This window comes from Budorcas taxicolor, chromosome 8 (assembly GCF_023091745.1).
Source record: "Budorcas taxicolor isolate Tak-1 chromosome 8, Takin1.1, whole genome shotgun sequence".
NCBI lineage: Eukaryota > Metazoa > Chordata > Mammalia > Artiodactyla > Bovidae > Budorcas > Budorcas taxicolor.
In genome coordinates, this window is record NC_068917.1 from 41,172,599 (window position 1) to 41,192,256 (window position 19,658).

General features: G+C 39.0%; 1 protein-coding gene across 1 annotated transcript in view; it reads right to left on the reverse strand.

The window, feature by feature from the left end:
* Positions 1-19,658, reverse strand: part of KDM4C (lysine demethylase 4C) — a 401,440-nt gene that overhangs the window by 345,501 nt on the left and 36,281 nt on the right. The window contains exons 3-4 of the mRNA XM_052644458.1: positions 13,857-14,032; positions 11,522-11,636 (exon numbers count right to left, since the gene is read on the reverse strand). Of these exons, the coding sequence (XP_052500418.1) occupies positions 11,522-11,636; positions 13,857-14,032 (291 nt within the window). The remainder of the gene's footprint in view (positions 1-11,521; positions 11,637-13,856; positions 14,033-19,658) is intronic.

Here is a 19,658-nt window from a genome sequence, read left to right on the forward strand (position 1 = left end):
AGTTGGACATGACTGAGCAAATTAACTGAATTGCAGGAAGATAAAAGAGTCATCTGCAAGGTTAAATGCCAGTTAGACTAAAATCTTAGTATAAAAAGATTCCTATGCTTCAGCTAGTATTCTTCTAAAGGGGTTCTTGACAAAGTTATAATATAAAAGAAATCTAGAACTCAAAAAAAATTCCTTATCTAAGACTTCAGTTCACCTTCTCGAAGAAATGTTACTTAAAATAAAGCAAACACATTTAAGCTGAGAGGAACCTCAGACAGCTGTTAACTCAATCCTTTCCCTTTACAGCCTCTAAGGCAACAACAGTTTTCCTGAAAGTCACAGCTAGGGATGGCAGACATGGATTATTATATAAGTAAACAGGCCAAATATTCCATGCTATTTAATACCGCTTTCTGTTTTTCTGTGGAGAAAAGGCAGGAAATGAGGCAATGTTGGTGGCAAAGTGCCTCTATTAGCAGTGGGTTAACAGAGGTTAAAGTGCCTCATGGTTTAGTGACGAGCTGGTCACCCCTCAGTGCATCATGGGCCAACCCTACCCTAACCCTAGGAACTGTCATACCTTCCTTGCTCTGTGGCCCCCAGCATCCCTCTCCACCTTAGATTTATATGCTTCCTCTGCTCAAGAAAATCATCCTACCAATAAAAATGAGAGATACAATGAACGTTAGTTAAATCATCCCGTTGAAGAACATCTGTAATCATGGCAAAGCATTCACTATGTGCTAAAGTGAGAGGGAGAAGAGACAAAACCAAACTGTGTTCACCAGGATACCACACCTGTTCAAAACAATACAACTACTGAGCACTAAACAAAGAAAAGGCAATGGAAGGGAAGACACTAAACTCTTGGGACAGCTCTTGTTTCCAAATGCCAGGATTATGAGTGATTTCAAATTTCTCTGGCATTTAATGCTTTTCATCATTTTTATAATACTTGTATTAACAAAAAGGTAATTTTTACCTAAAAAAGTTATGCACTTATAATCATAGACTATTAAAAAAAAATGGGAAACTAGAAAGAGTACATAAACACACATCCATCTATCCAGTACATCCATAGCAAAAATAAGAAAAAATTCCCCAGCTCTCATGAAGAAATATGCAGTAAAAGATGTAATTTTTTGTCTTTTTAAGGTTTGTCACTGTATTTTTCAAACAGCTTTGAATTTTCTATCAATTATCTATTAATAAATACATGGATGACAATAGACTAGCAAATTAATATGAAAGGAAAATCTTACAAACACACTTTAAAATATTTTATATGTCTTAAGATGCAGGCACTTGAGTTTACACCCCAAGTCTATTTTCTGCTTAAAAAATTTTGCCAGAGTTTTATGTCAGAATTTATGGTTGATGCTCCCCCAAATAACTCCATGACTTCTTGGAGAACTACTGTGTCATAATGTCATTAGGTCTCAGAGGTTCCTATCAGGGACACAGTGACCTGAAGGTCTAATATGAACAAGAATGGAAAACTGTTACCTTGCCTTAAGATGCCCGCATCATTTACATAGAGTGAGATCAGGGAAGGAGTCTCCTGCTAAATGTCTTACAACAGAGGCTTTCACAATGCTGTCCAAAGGCCACTGGGTCTGTGGCATCAAAGCCACTATCACAACTATACCAAGACATTATTCTCCTTTTTCACTCTCATTCTCCCATGTGTGTAAGGTAGAGTGTGCAGAAGGCTACATGATATCACAACAGATTAAACGCAAAAAGCAGATACAAGATTCTGGAAAGGGGTTTCTATTTAAGCTAGACATTAGTGAGAATTGCATGGGCAGAGGAGCCTGGCAAGCTATATAGTCCATGGGCCACAAAGAGGACAGTCACTTGGATATGACTAAGTGACTGTTAACCCTGAGACACTAGTGACTTGAAAAACCCATTAAAAAACGCCACTTCTCTCACTAAATTTTGTGTTTAGGAAAATACAGTAATTATTTTAAGAAAAATATGAATATTACATAACAGATTCTTTTTAATGATTTAAATATTTTTAAACCTTCTCAGTTTTCATTTCTAATACAATAAACAAGGATAGATACAACCCACATGAACAACAGCTCTTTGAGGTCCACAATAAATTCTTACAAGTATAAATAGGTGCTGAAAAGGCCAAAATTTGAGAACTGCTATTTCAGTTAGTTCAGAAAAACACCCAATGGGGATCATGACCACTCTGGGGTCAAGATCACTCTGACCCCACCCTCGTCCCTCCTTCCTAAAAGCACTCTCCAAGCCTCTTGCTATGACCAGTTCCTCTTGTAAGCCATTATATGATCACACTTTCTAAAGCATGATTCTGATCCTACCCCTTCCCTATTAAATAATCTCAAACCGTTCTTCAAGATGTAGAGAGTGATAACCAAAAAATTTCAGAAAACTCCATGATCTGGCCTCAGGCTATTTTACCAATGTCATATATGCATCAACCCTACTATTATTTAGGTGCGTTCTTGGAAGCAGATGTTACAAGAGAGTCTATGAGAAATGATACCTGCCATCACTGGACTCAAGAGTTTATGTGAAAGAAACAGAAATTATGCAAGTATCCTTCATTTTCTGTCCTCATTTTCAAAATATCTGCTGTAGTAACATATTTTTTTTACCCTAAATTCACTGACCAAATCAAAAACTCTATAATGACCTGTGAACATCCACCAGAAGAAAGCTTTCAGTTGCATACAAATCTATGTAAGGTAACAAAGACGGCAATTCAGTTATTATCTCAGTTCTTGTCCCTAAAAGATTATGCTTTGTGCCCAGCATAAATGTACTGGGCATCACTGCTACCATCTTCCAAGCACTGTTGGTGAAAATGTGTTCTTCAAATGTGGAAAAACCTGAGAAGAAAGAAAGTGAGCATAGAGAGTTGAAGGTGATGGCACACAGTGTTGGAGGGAAGTGCATAAGACGTGATCTCAGCATGTCCACACCTCACAGCACACCCAAGTTGCTCCTGGGAAGCTGAACTGTGTTACTTAAACAAACACCATACATAAAAAACTAGAGAAACTCCCTGTGCAGTAGACTGATAAGTCATTCGCAGTGTAGGAGACCACTGAGTACCAGGCTGGTACAGAAGATGACAGACACCTTCAATGATATGATGCTCAGTCGCTCAGTCGTGTCCGACTCTTTGTGACCCCATGGACTGTAGCCCGTCAGGCTCCTCTGCCCATGGGCTTTCCCAAGCAAGAATACTGGAGTGGGTTGCCATTCCTCCTCCAGGGGATTGTCCTGACCCAGGGATCAAACCCACATCACAGGGGGATTCTTTACCACTGAGCCACCAGGGAAGCCCAAGGCAGTTGCAAAGTGGAGGAACATGATGTCAGCAAAGCAGGTGAGTTTCAAAGCAAGACTGGGAGAACAATGATAAAACAGTGAAAGCTGCAGGTCACAGGTGAAGCAGCCTCCCCTCACAGTGAGATGTGCTATCTTCCGCCAATGAACTGCTGAAAACTATCATCAAAGACAGTTCCCCACAAGGGAAACAGTCAATTATAACGCCATGTCATCCCACAGGGTTATTCAAAAGAAAGAAGTACCTAGACATTAAGCATCCAAAGAAGGCTAAACTCCTGTGAGATAGGAACCTTGCTGGTGCACTTCTGTGAAAAACATCATCTCAAAGGGGCCACTGCTGACAGCAACGCCTGTTAGGATATGAATGAAGTATTCAAATCAGAAAGCCCAGATGATGGAGGAGACAGGTGAGGCTTAGGGAAGGAAGTGTCTGTCACCACTCAACCAAGGGAAAACCTTGCAAAGAAGACTGTTTTGAAAACAGATTAATACTACTGGAGATCCTTCTAGTGTTATCAAGAAGATAATAGCCAGCTTAAAGAAAGTACGTGGAACTTCATTTTTAAACCTCTATTTAAAGAACAATGATCATCAATAAGAGAATCACCACTGTACATACGATAATGTTAGAAATGCAGCCCAAATGAGCACAGAACACTGTACTAATGTTAGTGAAAAATGTTAATGCCTAGTCTTAGCCCTCACATACAGAACAAAGAGATGCACTCTGTCTTCAAACGTCTGTGGAAGTACGGCTATTGGCTATTCCAGAAATATTATATCTTCTTTTTTTCCCTTAGGATATGGGTTTATTTTAATGTCCCTTAGTCAAGCTGAATCAACCCACATAGTTATGGCACCTTTTTCTCCCTGTTCATCTTTTCTCTTTATCTGTTGTTTTTGTGTTTGTTTCGTGAAGTAACTCTCATGTTTCTATAAACAGAGAACTGGTTTTTTTAAATGAACAGTGCACAAAGGTTAATTAAAACTTTTTCCTTTTCCTTCCATGCTGCACAGTTTGCAGGATCTTAGTTCCCCAACCAGGGATCGAACACAGACCTGCGTCAGTGAAAGCACAGAGTCCTAACCACTGGACCACCAGGGAATTTCCTAATTAAAACTTTATCAGTATACCAGTCCTTAGTAAAATATAACCAAAATAAGAGTTTCAGATCCTGGGACTCTTATGTTTCTGTTAGTGTTTCCAAGGACTCATCAAAGGCCACCTAAAAACACAGGTGGCTCTATTTCTAAGTTCAGGAACTTCTTTACTTACAGAAGGTCCCTGACATTACCAAATTTCATTTCAGGATCTTTACATAATCAATATAAATATAGTCATAATCAAGATATCAACATAGTCATAACTAAAAACATTCAGAATTTTATCTATATCTTAAAAAAGTTTTGAGAATCCTTCCCCAAAAGCAAATAATTTGTACCGCTATATTAGGAGTTAGCAAACCTTTTCTGCAAAGGGCTTAGCTTTAAGGGGCCGTACAATCTGTCACTATGACTCAACTCTCCCACTGTAGTGCAAAAAAGCCAAATATAATATGCTCAGTTCAGTTTAATCGCTCAGTCGTGTCCGACTCTTTGCAACCCCATGAATCGCAGCACGCCAGGCCTTCCTGTCCATAACCATCTCCCGGAGTTCACTCAGACTCACGTCCATCAAGTCCATGATGCCATCCAGCCATCTCATCCTGGGTCGTCCCCTTCTCCTCCTGCCCCCAATCTCTCCCAGCATCAGAGTCTTGTCCAATGAGTCAACTCTTCGCATGAGGTGGCCAAAGTACTAGAGCTTCAGCTTTAGCATCATTCCTTCCAAAGAAATCCCAGGGTTGATCTCCTTCAAAATGGACTGGTTAGACCTCCTTGCAGTCCAAGGGACTCTCAAGAGTCTTCTCGAACACCACAGGTCAAACGCATCAATTCTTTGGCGCTCAGCCTTCTTCACAGTCCAACTCTCACATCCATACATGACCACAGGAAAAACCACAGCTTTGACTAGACGGACCTTAATCGGCAAAGTAATGTCTCTGCTTTTGAATATACTATCTAGGTTGGTCATAACTTTTCTTCCAAGGAGTAAGCATCTTTTAATTTCATGGCTGCAATCACCATCTGCAGTGATTTTGGAGCCCAAAAAAATAAAGTCTGACACTGTTTCTACTGTTCCCCCATCTACTTCCCATGAAGTGATGGGACCACATGCCATGATCTTCGTTTTCTGAATGTTGAGCTTTAAGCCAACTTTTTCACTCTCCTCTTTTACTTTCATCAAGAGGCTTTTTAGCTCCTCTTCACTTTCTGCCATAAGGGTGGTGTCATCCGCATATCTGAGGTTATTGATATTTCTCCCAGCAATCTTGATTCCAGCTTGTGTTTCTTCCAGTCCAGCGTTTCTCATGATGTACTCTGCATAGAAGTTAAATAAGCAGAGTGACAATATACAGCCTTGACATACTCCTTTTCCTATTTGGAACCAGTTTGTTGTTCCATGTCCAGTTCTAACTGTTGCTTCCTGACCTGCATACAGATTTCTCAAGAGGCAGGTTAGGTGGTCGGGTATTCCCATCTCTTTCAGAATTTTCCACAGTTTATTGTGATCCACACAGTCAAAGGCTTTGGCATAGTCAATAAAGCAGAAATAGATGTTTTCCTGGAACTCTCTTGCTTTTTCCATGATCCAGCGGATGTTGGCAATTTGATCTCTGGTTCCTCTGCCTTTTCTAAAACCAGCTTGAACGTCAGGGAGTTCACGGTTCAGGTATTGCTGAAGTCTGGCTTGGAGAATTTTGAGCATATGTAGATGGACAATAAGGCTATGCTCCAATAAAACTTCATTTACAAAGACAAGTAAGGCTTTGCATCATACATTCAAAGACTGGGCCTTGTCATGTCATGCCTTTGATAGGCTTGGCATTTTGGTTTAACAAGTAGTAACTACCTCAAGGGCTTCCCTGATGGCTCAGTGGTAAAAGAGTCCACCTGCCAATGCAGGAGACAAGGACTTGATCCCTGGATCGGAAAGATCCCCTGGAGAAGGAAATGGCAACCCACTCTAGTAATCTTGCCTAAGAAATCCCGTGGACAGAGGAGCCTGGCGGGCTACAGTCCATGGGGTCACAAGAGTCAGACGTGACTGAGCAACTAAACAACAGCAGCTTCCTTAAATCATGTTACTGTTACTGCTGCCAGAGGCCGCTGCCCATGGTGCTCAGATTTTCAAGTATATCCTAAGGAAATCAAGCTCTGAAAGCATCAGTCGAATGAAAGAGGGACCAAGACTTCTCCCCTGGAATCTCCAGACCCTAGTCCCTTTCCTATAAGACTGATGGTCCTCAACCAGTCCTTCACGAACACCCTCACCCCTAATTCCTATGCTGTATCCGCAACTGGATCAACACTACAATGGCACCCGTTTTTGTCCCTTAACAGACTTGCTTGGTGCTACAAGATAAATATCCGAGCGGGAGGGGCCCATACAATCCATCTCCCGCCAGGCTGATCCTCTCCCTCAGATCCCACAGCCACTATTCCAGGTCTGCCTCACTCTCCTTAAGCCCAAGCTCACCAAAAAGCCTTCAAATTCAGTTTTTAAAAAAAGAAAGAGGGGGAGAGACAAATTATTAAGTGCAATCTTATCCTCCAATTTACCTAGCTTCTGTTCCATTCTTCTCTCCCCTCCTTCTACCTGTCTTGAACTTGCTCATCTAGGCCAAGCTCATCTCTCCTACAAAAAAAAAAATTCTTCCTTCTACACCAAGCTACTCAAAGTGCCTCTCTGGGCTCCCTGGAACCCCACAGCTGTCCCCCAAGTCTGTGAATTACCTGAGAACCAGGATCTTTATTCACCTTTGCACCCTGCACAAACTGTTTCTCTTACCTTCCCCCCACCCTCTCTAGGAACTCCTATCCCCATCAATAAAAGGATATGAATTTTGAATCCTTCTTTTAACATTAAAGGGAATAGCCATAACTAGAAATTAGGCATGAAAGTGAACTACAATTTGATGACTATAATCCCTTTCAAAATAATGCCATGAACCATAACAAACCAACATCCAATACAATTTAAATAATGAACTGCGCAGTTAAACAATGCAAAGATACAATAGTAAAGAGCAAAACAACACATAAGCTTTTTCCAATGCACATACATTGCAATGACTTCAAATGTTCCTGACACAAGTTATTATTACGCTCACTCTTCATTACTCTCTTTAATGCACTCTTTCTCTTGTTGCTTTCCATCTACCTCAAGGGGGCAAATAGAAGTTACTTTTCATTTGCTTGAATTTAGTTGTCTTGAGTGTGATTGGTTTTGTTTACCAGTACCAGTTCACAATATCTCTCATGTCTGTCTGTATGCTACAAAAGCGCTGAAAATGTCAGCTCAGTTCTGGAGTTACTAAATGCCCCTATAGAAATTCCATAAAATACTATGCCTTGTAGGTCCTACCAAAATGACAGATTTCTGGCTCCAAAACTTGTAAATAATAACGGTACTTTAAAAACTGCATGTTTACAAACCAGTGAATTTTGTTCATCGAATTTTAATAACTAAAGTTACTCAAATCTGAAGTCTAAAGTCAATGTTCCCTTGAAGCAATGCCATTGTGTAACTGGTTTTCAAACACAAGCAGTAAATTAATAAGCACTACAAAACTAAGCCCATCAGCCTCATCCGTGCTGTCAACAATCATATAATTTTACTATCAAATATGAAAAGCTAGTTCAGGGCAGCTTTATGTCAACTGTTCTAAAAATCATATGCTGTTTCTACTCCTTAATTATATTCGCAAAAAAGGAACAAAGAGCTCAATGATCCCAAGGTATGGTTAGAAAAAAATCTTGACTAAGTTTTTTATTTTTGAGCCTTAAGACACGCAACCTCTCAGCCCAAAATCCAGATGATTCCTCAGCCATCTTCCTTTCAGAAACCTGAAAACTTGCCAGGATACCACAGGGAAGAAACCACAGAGAAGACACAAAACAAACCATGAGCTCAGGGGACATTCGTAGGTGACACAGACCTAGCTTTATACACTTCCACAACTGTGAGACTGACTCTACATAATTACTTCCTTAAAACTGGTGTGGAGAATAAGGGCACCTAGCAGCCTACCAGCCTCGTAACTTTGAGAAAACACTACTGGGCCTCAACTGAAAATACCAACAGTATTTGCTTGGCCTCACCCATTTCAAGATGCTATCTTCTGTAAGGAAGGTTTAGTACTAACGGCACCCATTTTCTTAAATGTAAGTAACCAAAACACGCACACTTAAAAGAGATTTGTCGTTACTAAAGAATAAATCAATAAAAATATACTTGGAGTACAAATGAATCACTTTGCTATACAGCAGAATTTAACACAACATTATAAATCAAATATACTTCAATTTTTTAAACGGAGGGAAAAAGAATATACTTGAAATTGAAATACCAAAAAACATAGCAAAGACTTAATATAAGGTACAATCTGAAACCGCTGGAGCTAGAATATACTAAAATGATCCTCCGGAGAGCAATACTGAAAATGCTTCTAAAGCAACGCACCTCAGCCTTCAAGGTGGGGAAACACAAACACACATGCAAGCATATATATACACTAACATAAAAGGCCAAAAGGAAATCACAGAGGTTATGCTTGTTTGGTAAGCTTATAAGTAACCTTTTCTTCATATTTTTCTCTATTTTTAAATTTTTCTATACAAGTATGTACTAACTTAACAATACATTATCAATATGGAGTTTATTTACACTGGTGAAAATCTAAAAGGGAGAAAGAGAAAGAATGTTTTCCCTTTTTTAACTTGTAATATTCCAAACATACATATTTTAAACATCATGTATCCATCATCTAGCTTCATTTACCAATACTTGGCCAGTCTTCATTCAACTATATCCATTCCACTTTATTTCCTGAGATATTTTAAATTCCAGAGTGCATATTATTTCACCTATATATTTTTCAGTGTATATTCTCAATTTATAAGGAAAAATATATGTGTCCATGTGCATGTGTATATATATATATCTATGTATATATATTAATGTAAGTGTTTGTGTGTGTGTGTGTGTGTATGTTTGCAGAAACCTGCAAACTTGCCAGGATACCACAGGGAAGAAGCCACAGAGAAGACACAAAATAAAAACATATACAAAATAAAAAAACATACACATAAATAAAAACATATACAAAAAGTATATTCTCTTTCCCTCCTTTTAAAAAATTGAAGTATATTTGATTTGCAATGTTGTGTTAAATTCTGCTGTATGGCAAAGTGATTCATTTGTACTCCAAGTATATTCTTATTGATTTATTCTTTAGTAATGACAAAGCCATCATGTGCCATCATCACATTGAATATGACATCAGTAATTCCACAGTATCACCTAATACCCAGCCCATTTTCAAAAATAACAATGGTTCTTTCGGACTTCCCTGGTGGCACAGTAGACAAGAGTCTGCCTGCCAATGCAAGGAACATGAGTTGGCTCCCTGGTCTGGAAAGATTCACCTGGTGCGGAGCACCTAAGCCCCTGCACCACAACTTCTAAGGCTGCGCTCGTAGAGCCTGCGAGTCACAGCTACTGAAGCCTGCATGCTCTAGGCAGGGCCCACGAGCACAGCTACTGAGCCAGCGTGCTCCAGCTACTGACGCCTGTGTGCTAAGAGTGTATGCTCTGCAGCAAGAAGAGCCACCACAGTGAGAGGCCCACGCACCACAGCTAGACAGGAGCCCCCACTCTGCAACCACGGAAAGCCCTGCACAGCAATGAAGGCCCAGCACAGCCAAAAATATATTAGTTTTTTAAAAAACAAAGGGAAATTCTTGACTGGATCCTTCACATGGGGGAAAAAGCAGTTTATAAAGAACATTACTGGGAAACTTAGGGATCTATGAAAATAGTCTCTATATTAGACACTATTGTATAAATGTTGGAAGTCGCTCGGTCGTGTCCGACTCTTTGCAACCCCATGGACCATACAGTCCATGGAATTCTCCAGGCCAGAATACTGGAGTGAGTGGCCTTTCCCTTCTCCAGGGGATCTTCCCAACCCAGGGATCAAACCTAAGTCTCCCACACTGCAGGCAGATTCTTACAAGCTGAGCCACAAGGGAAGCCCAATATAAATTTTAAATTGCCTTATAACTGAAAGATTCATGCTGAAATAATTAAGGGTGAATTGTCATGATGTTTGTAACTCACTTTCAAATGTTACAGCAGAAGGACAGAGAGACAGAAACAAAGATAGAGTGACAGAGAAACCAAAAGCAAATGCGGCAGAATTCACAACTCATGAATCCACATGAAGGCATCCAGTGTTCACTGCATTACTTCAACTTTCTGGTAGGCAAGAAATTTTTCGAAATAAAACAATGGAAAATGTAAAAAAGGTTTCAAAAGTAAAAAAAAATTAATAGGATTTTTAGTATGGGGGAGGCAAGAAGGATAACATTATATCAAGCAGATTATGTTCTCATGAAAAATAACTAGAAAGACTGCAATGTGTATTTTAAGAAAAAAAATCCTCACAATTTGGGGGCAGTAAAAAAAGAGAATATAAGCATGTTAGAGGAAAGGAAAGGAAACCCGGGTCTCCCGCATTGCAGACATTTTACCATCTGAGCCACAATACATATTAATTCCCTGGTGGCTCAGACGGTAAAGCGTCTGCCTACAATGTGGGAGACCCGGTTTCGATCCCTGGGTCAGGAAGATCCTCTGGAGAAGGAAATGGCAACCCACTCCAGTACTCTCATCTGGAAAATCCCATGGGCAGAAGAGCCTGGTAGGCTACAGGCTATGGGGTCGCAAAGAGTCAGACATGACTGAGCAACTTTACTTTATTATGAATAATATTTCCTGTTTTCCAAGTATTTTTATAATGTGCTTTTGCTTTTAAAAATTTTGAGTGTAACTGAAAGACTAGCCAGATAACTACATACTATTTTATTGTTGAACAGTCTCAGGTATTTGTACAATTAGCTGGTTTCAATTTAAAACTCAGCAGCAGCAGCAATCATACTGATGTGTCTTTATTTCCTCTTGTCCTATGAGGAGTTATGGGTCACACAAAGCACAACAAATAACTGCTTCTCAACCACCTAAAATGGTAACAAAAACAATAATATGAAATGATACCTTATAAAACCCACTATAATAGAAATATACCTCATCATATATGCTCCCATTAATGTCTGCACCATAAATAGGTGCCACGAAGGTTAAGTTCTTCCAGTACTTGCGCTCTAAATCTTCATAATCCAAGTATCTCGGGGTACAGTACCTGGAAAAGAGAGAGGAAACAAAGCACAAACAGTAAAGACAATTTTAAGGTTTTCCCTGCCCATCACTTTCTAAACAAAATTCCATCGAAATGAAAATACTGCATCCTCATGCTGTCAAATCTAACAAGTAAATATGTAAATGTATTTATCATAGATCTCTCAAAACTCTCCTAAATAACTCTATATGAAAACTTCATTTTTTGACTAAGAAATATACTTCCATGAAAGTACCAACAGAAGCAAAAAATTACTTAAAACTCATTATTTTATCTTTCAAAGCATTTTCTAAACTCTTTAACCAATTATACTATACTTGAACAACTTAAAATGTATGAAGTAGAGATTCCACTAAAATTTAGTATGAATGAAATAAGCTATTTAATACTTTAAGGATGACTATGGAAAGAAAATTAGGAAAAAAAAAGAATGACTCTGGAAATAGGCACTAGAAGAGAGAGAACAGAATACAATAGACAGTTTATATGAAATTGGATAAAACTGCTTCTGCAATCTTGTTTTGGCATTGAACTTTTTATTAGAGTTCTTACAGAATATGAAAGCAAACCAATCCAGTCTATGATTAAAGTTTTACATTCTCAATTGAGATCTGAAACAATGAGGTTTTATCAATGCCTAACAACAACAACAAAAAAAACTCGAGAGAAACTTGAATTAACTATCAAATGTTTAATTCCTTCGGAATAGCAATTATGCTCCATAACAGGAACTTCATATAGAATAAAAGATTCTTTAACTACCATTGAGTGCTTACTATGTCAAATACAGGTTTGTTTTTTTTTTTAAGATCATCCAAAGGACTCAATCTCATGCATACCCATCCAGGGAATTTAAACAATGATGTTTTTAGGTTGGACAGTGATTGGTTTGGTGGGGAGGGGGTGTTTCTAGATTAATGTTTTGATCTAAGACCTTAACGACCATATCAAAAACAGTTTTTTTAAAAGGTAATTTAATAACTGTGACAGTTTCTAAATATATCCACAAATTCTTTGATACATCTCCCTTCAAGATATACAGCTTAATTCTCCTCCCCTTAAGTATGGGCTGCACTTGGCATATAACAAATAGAACATGGCAGAAATGATAGTCAAGAAACAGGTAATGAAAAGACAGTTTGTTTTTCATCTTGGTAACTCAGGGATTGGGGGCAGGAGGAGAAGGGGACGACCGAGGATGAGATGGCTAGATGGAATCACTGACTTGATGGAGGCGAGTCTGAGTGAACTCCGGGAGTTGGTGATGGACAGGGAGGCCTGGCATGCTGCGATTCATGGGGTCGCAAAGAGTCGGACACGACTGAGCGACTGAACTGAACTGAACTTCTGGATCACTTGCTTTGGAAGAAGTTAGATGCCACACAACACAAGGAATAGCTATTGCAGCAAGGAACTCAGGACTCCAGCCAACAGCCACATAAGGGAAGGAATATTGGAAGAAAATCCTCTAGACACAGTCAAGTCTTCAGGTGACAGCAACCCCACTCAACCTGACTATAACCTCATGCAAGGTCCTAAACCACAGCTACCCGCTAAGCCACTCTTAGCCTCCCAGCCTTCAGACACTGATGTTAAATGTTTACTGATCTAAGATACTAAGGTTTGGGGTCATTCATTACATAGGAACAGGTGACTACTACAATAATGGTGGCCATTCAAGTCATTCAAGGATTTTCCTTTCTTTTTTTTTTTTTTACTATTTCATTTATTTATTTCATTCATTTATTTGGCTGTGCCAAGCCTTAGTTACAGCATGTAGGATCTATTTCCCTGACCAGGGAGGGATTGAACCCAGGCCCCAGCATTGAGAGCACAGTCTTAGCCGTTAGACCAGGAGGAAAATCCCCAAGGACTTTCTTTTTAAATTATTCTTCTAATATCTGTAACTTATCATTCAAGACTTAAACATTATCACACACAGAAGAAATTGCCTAACAAAGAGGAGTCAAGCGTAGAAACAAAAACTCAAGGTAAAACACAGGGACAAAAATTCATTTACAGACATTATGAATGAGATGATAAAATGAGGAACAATTTTTCTAGAAGGCAGACAACCACCTAAAAAACAGAAACAGCTAAATGGGAAACGAAATAGACTATGCAGAAGGCTCCCGCTCTTCACAAGCTTCCATCTCCTTGGTTTCTTACCATATTCATCCACATCTTCGAAAGAAGTAAAAACAGCACACTGAATCTACTCACTTGCCACTGTTGGCCAGCTGCCTGAACTCCTTCACTGTCATGGCTTTTTTCTGGATGTTGTACTGAGTGAACAGTCCTGACTGCCCTGTGACCATCTGCTGAATCGGTGCTGGAATAAGCAAGTTGTCAATGTCATCATAGCACTGCCTTGGCTTCCACTCCTTAGGAGGAATCACCTAAATGTAAAATAATACAAAATTATTTGGAAAACATTCCACATTGTTATTTAGCTCTCATGTTCCAGCAGAATACAAGAATTCCTCATCTTTTCTATGACAAATGTGTAAAAGAATTGTGGAGATTTACATTAAAGGAAATGATTTCACTCTCCCAAACATTTACCTTATGACATTTTTAAACAAAATTTACTGAATACTCACTATACCAAATACTGAACTTGCATTAATTAACTTATTTTTACTTGATACAGTTAACCTCTCTATTTTCAAGCTAAAACGGAGAGATACACAGAAATAAAATAACTTGCCAAAGTTCAAATGCTGTTTATATTATCATGAGAAAAATAAGTACTGTGCTTAGTAGTTCAGCTGGTAAAGAATCCACATGCAATGCAGGAGACCCCAGTTTGATTCCTGGGTTGGGAAGATCCCCCGAAGAAGGGATAGGCTACCCACGCCAGTATTCTTCGGCTTCCCTGGTGACTCAGATGGTAAAGAATCCGCCTGCAATGCAGGAGACCTGGGTTTGATCCCTGGGTTGGGAAGATCCCCTGAAGGAAGGCATGGCAACCCACTCCAGTATTCTTGCCCAGAGAATCCACATGGCAGGCTGACAGACTACAGTCCATGGAGTCGCAAAGAGTCACAATTGAGTGACTAAGCACAGCACTGTAGCAGGGCTTAGTCAATATCACTTCTTTAAATACCTCTCATACAATATAGCAAATGAGAGTGGAATGCTAGTAAATGTTTAACAACTAACTTTCTGGGGAGGTGGGGGAAACCCTGGTTCATAGCTTTGGCCTATTTCCATGGTGTAACTACTCCTGCCATGGCAGATTTGAGCTCAGCAATGTGACATCACTGAATATGAGGTTGAAAAGAGACATGCTCCCTCAATTCTCATGTGCCTGTATGAAGCAGCTCAGCACACCATTTTCCCAGAGTATTTAAACACTTAATTATTAACAATGAAAAGAGCATCAACAATAAGACCAAAAATACATATTCCTATGATTAAAAATTATAAAGAACAAACTTTTGAGTTGAGTAACAGTTTATAGCTTTTACCTACCTTTAGAAGTTGTCTTAATTTTTTAAGACAAAGTTTTTAAAAATTTAATTGCAAAATACAGATAGCACACATACAGAAAATGTACACAATATGTATCACAAATATGCATCTCTGTGAGTTATTATGAAGCAAACACCAGAGTATCCACTATCACATGTGAGAAATAGGATACTGCTTGTACCCCAGAGATCCTGGTACCCTTTTCTACACACATCCCCCTCTTGCTCACAGTGTTCACTATCATGGCACTTATGGTATTCATTTCCTTATTGGGTTTTATAGTTTGATGTCTGTGTATGCAACCCTAACAAGTTTTTTAAATGTATAGAAATGTATAAGCATACATATATATGTGTGTGTGTGTGTGTATATACACACACACTTCTTTTCTATTTTACTCGATGTTTTTGTGAGATTCAAACACAATGACTGAGGTTGCTGAAGTTTGTGGTTTTCATTCCTACTTAGTATGCCTTTGTATGAATATTTATGTTAAGAGATAACTATTTCGTGATCACTTGTTTTTTTCTAATTATCGGCAACTGCAAACAACACTGCTATTAATATAGATGTATGCACCTTCTGCAGCATGTGAGCACACAGTTCTCTAAAATACACACCCATGCAGAGATCCTAACAGCGAAATTGCTATGACACAGGATATGCACAGATCAAATTTAATCATTACTACCAAACTTCTGCCAAAGTGGCTGTACCATTTCACAGTCCCACCAGCAACGTGTGAGAAGTCCCTATTGCTCCACATCTTCAGCATCGCTTTGTAGTGCTGATCTGGTAGATATGTAAAGGTACTCAAGTAGGTATTTGATTAGCATCTTCCGATAACTAAAGAAATCTCTTCATATATTCATTGACCCTATAGATACCCTTTTTCAAGAAGTATTTATGTAAGCCTCTTGCCCATTTTACTATTGCATTGTCAGCCTTTTTTTATTAATGTATAGAATTCTGCATAGAGTCTGGTTATTCTTGGGTATGTACATTTGCAAGTATCTATATATATATATGTGTGTGTGTACATATATCAAATATCTTTTCTTACCCTGAAACTTGCCCTTCAACCTCCTTAACTGTTCCGTTCAGTTCAGTCGCTCAGTTGTGTCCGACTCTGTGATTACTCCATGGACTGCAGCACACCAGGCCTCCCTGACCATCACCAAATGCCAGAGTTTACGCAAACTCATGTCCATTGAGTCAGTGATGCCATCCAGCCATCTCATCCTTTGTCGTCCCCTTCTCCTCCTGCCTTCAATCTTTCCCAGCATCAGGGTCTTTTCCAGTGAGTCAGTTCTTCATATCAGGTGGCCAAAGTATTGGAGTTTCAGTTTCACCATCAGTCCTTCCAATGAATATTCAGGACTGATTTCCTTTAGGATGGACTGGTTGGATCTCCTTGCAGTCCAAGGGACTCTAAAAAGTCTTCTCCAAAAAGCAACAATTCTTCGGCGCTCAGCTTTCTTTATAGTCCAACTCTCACATCCATACGTGACTACTGGAAAAACCAGAGCCTTAACTAGACGGACCTTTGTTGGCAAAGTAATGTCTCTGCTTTTGAATATGCTGTCTAGGTTGGTCATAACTTTTCTTTCCAGGAGCAAGTGCCTTTTAACTTCATGGCTGCAGTCACCGTTTACAGTGATTCTGGAGCCCAAGAAAATAAAGTCTGTCACTGTTTCCACTGGTTCCCCATCTATTTGCCATGAAGTGATGGGGCCAGATGCCATGATCTTAGTTTTCTGAATGTTGAGTTTTAAGCCAACTTTTTCACTCTCCTCTTTCACCTTCATCAAGAGGCTCTTTAGTTCTTTAGTTTAGTTCTCCTTAACTGTATCTTTTGATAAATATAAGTTCTTCATTTTAATATGGGCTTCCCTGATAGCTCAGTTGGTAAACAATCTGCCTGCAATGCAGGAGATCCTGGTTCAATTCCTGGGTCAGGAAGATCCACTGGAGAAGGGATAGGCTACCCACTCCAGTATTCTTCAGCTTCCCTCGTGGCTCAGCTGGTAAGAATCCACCTGCAAAGCGGGAGACCTGGGTTCGATCCCTGGGTTGGGAAGATTCCCCTGGAGAAGGGAAAGGCTACCCACTCCAATATTCTGGCCTGGAGAATTCCATGGTCTGTATAGTCCATGGGATCACAAAGAGTCATACATTTTAATATAATCCAATTTCTTCATTTTTGCCTTGATCTTCTGTTTAAAAAAATATAATTCCCTACTTGAGAGAATGCATACATTCTATTTTGTATTCTAAGAGCTTTAAGATTTTGTCTTTCACATTTATATCTACACTGCACCTGCAACTGACTTTTGTGAAAGGTTCTGAGCTAGGCTTCATCAGATAAGAAAACCTGGAGTCAGGGAATGTGTGACTTGGCCAATGTTACACAATCGATAAAAGACTTGTTGTTGTTATTGTTCAGTCACTAAGTCAGATCCAACTCTTTGCGATCCCATGAAGTGCAGCATGGTAAGCTTCTCTGTCCAACACTACCTCCCTGAGTTTGCTCAAACTCATATCCATTGAGTCAGTGATGCCATCCAACAATCTCAAGCTCTGTCACCCTTCTCCTCTTGCCCTCAATTTTTCCCAGCATCAGGGTCTTTTCCAATGAGTCAGCTATTCACATCAGGTGGCCAAAGTATTGGAGTTTCAGTTTTACCATCAGTCCTTTCAATGAATATTCAAGACTGATTTTCTTTAGGGTGGACTGGTTGAATCTCCTTGCAGTCCAAGGGACTCTCAGGAGTCTTCTACAGCACCATGGTTTGAAAGCATCAATTCTTCAGTGTTCAGTCTTCTTTATGGTCCAACTCTCACATCCATACTTGACTAATGGAAAAACCACAGCTTTGACTATACAGACCTTTGTCTGCAAAGTGATGTCTCTGCTTTTTAATACACTGTCTAGGTTTGTCATAGCTATTCATCCAAAAAGCAAGTGTCTTTTAATTTTGTGGCTGCAGTCACCGTACACATTGATTTTGGAGCCCAAGAAAATGAAATCTGACACTGTTTCCACATTTTCCCCATCTTTGTGCCATGAAGGGATAAGACTGTGTGCCATGACCTTAGTTTTCTGAATGTTGAGTTTTAAGCCAGCTTTTTCACTTTCCTCACTCTCCTCTTTCATCTTCATCAAGAGACTCTCTAGTTCCTCTTCACTTTCTGCCAATAAATGAATATTAACTCAAAAAAGAGATGGGGGGATCTTTAAACTCTAAACTTAATTTAATTTTCATCAGCAATAAGGTTATATTACACATTTGATTTTTCTCTAAGGTATGTTGGTTTAAAATGGCACCAGAGACAATCACACTTTACACTACTGAGAACATATACTCAATATTTTAAGAGTGTGGACAACCGTACCAAATGGATAAACGTACTTACACTGTCTTGATCATATTCTGAAAGGGCAAAGGATAGTAATGAAGAATTTTATAAATACTTTTTCTTCATCAGAAATGAATGTGGTTATTCAAAAAAATAAAGCACATATTTATTCAGGCTCCTGCTTGGAAATATATCTACAATCAAAACCAACATCATGTTTAGAGTTAAATATTTTCCAGCGTTGTGAAAAACAGGCAGTTGTTCATCCAAAAAACATTTTGTAGCAAATTTTCTTCTCTAAAGTTAAATAACACAATACATTTACAAAAATCTAAATATTATCTTCATAATTATTCTGAACTTGTATTCATTTACTCCAATTAAAGTTTAAAGTGTTCAGACAAAACTTTAAAAATCTGAAAGTTCAGGCCTATGACAAAATTTTTATTTTTCAACTGTAATTTTAAATCTTAACACACTGTATTTTCTCACATAGGAAATGGAAGCACAATATATAATACTTAGGACTTTAAAATACTCAAAAGTTAAACTTTTACTTGTAAGGACTCTAAAGAAAGGAAACCCATTTCTCCTGAAGTTTACCTTCCTGACTATATCTAAATAGAAATATATGTTTTATATTAATATTTCCCCAACCCCAGCTTGGGCCCTATACAAGTAAAAATTATCTAACTGAAATCTGTATTTGCATTACTGATCTTGAACTCTGTTGCCATTACTACCACCGACCAACTGAGAAAGGAGCACGAGGAGGAAGGGCAGTGCTTCTCCCATCTTTGGGCACCTGTGGACACAGACAGCTCTCTGCCACCTCTACGCTACTCTTGAAGCTCTCTACTCTAGATGATAACCTCAGGTCCAGGACAGGGTATGTCCATAATACTGCTGTGGAAGAATTTGGCCACTCCTCATGTAATAATGTTTCATTATAACCTTTCTCCACAAAAAAGTACAAGCCTTACCTTTAAGGACACTGTCATTTTTTCACTTTCCCAATTAGACCAACAACTCTAGGTACAAAGTCACAGTATCAAACCTCTCACTCGGGGGTGAGGGGGTGGTCGGGAGGACATTAAGTAAGTATAAATCTAAAAAATGTTACCAACCAAGGCAGACTGTAATCTGAGGTCAAAGTCACTATTATTCAACCACTTTCTTCAAACCAAT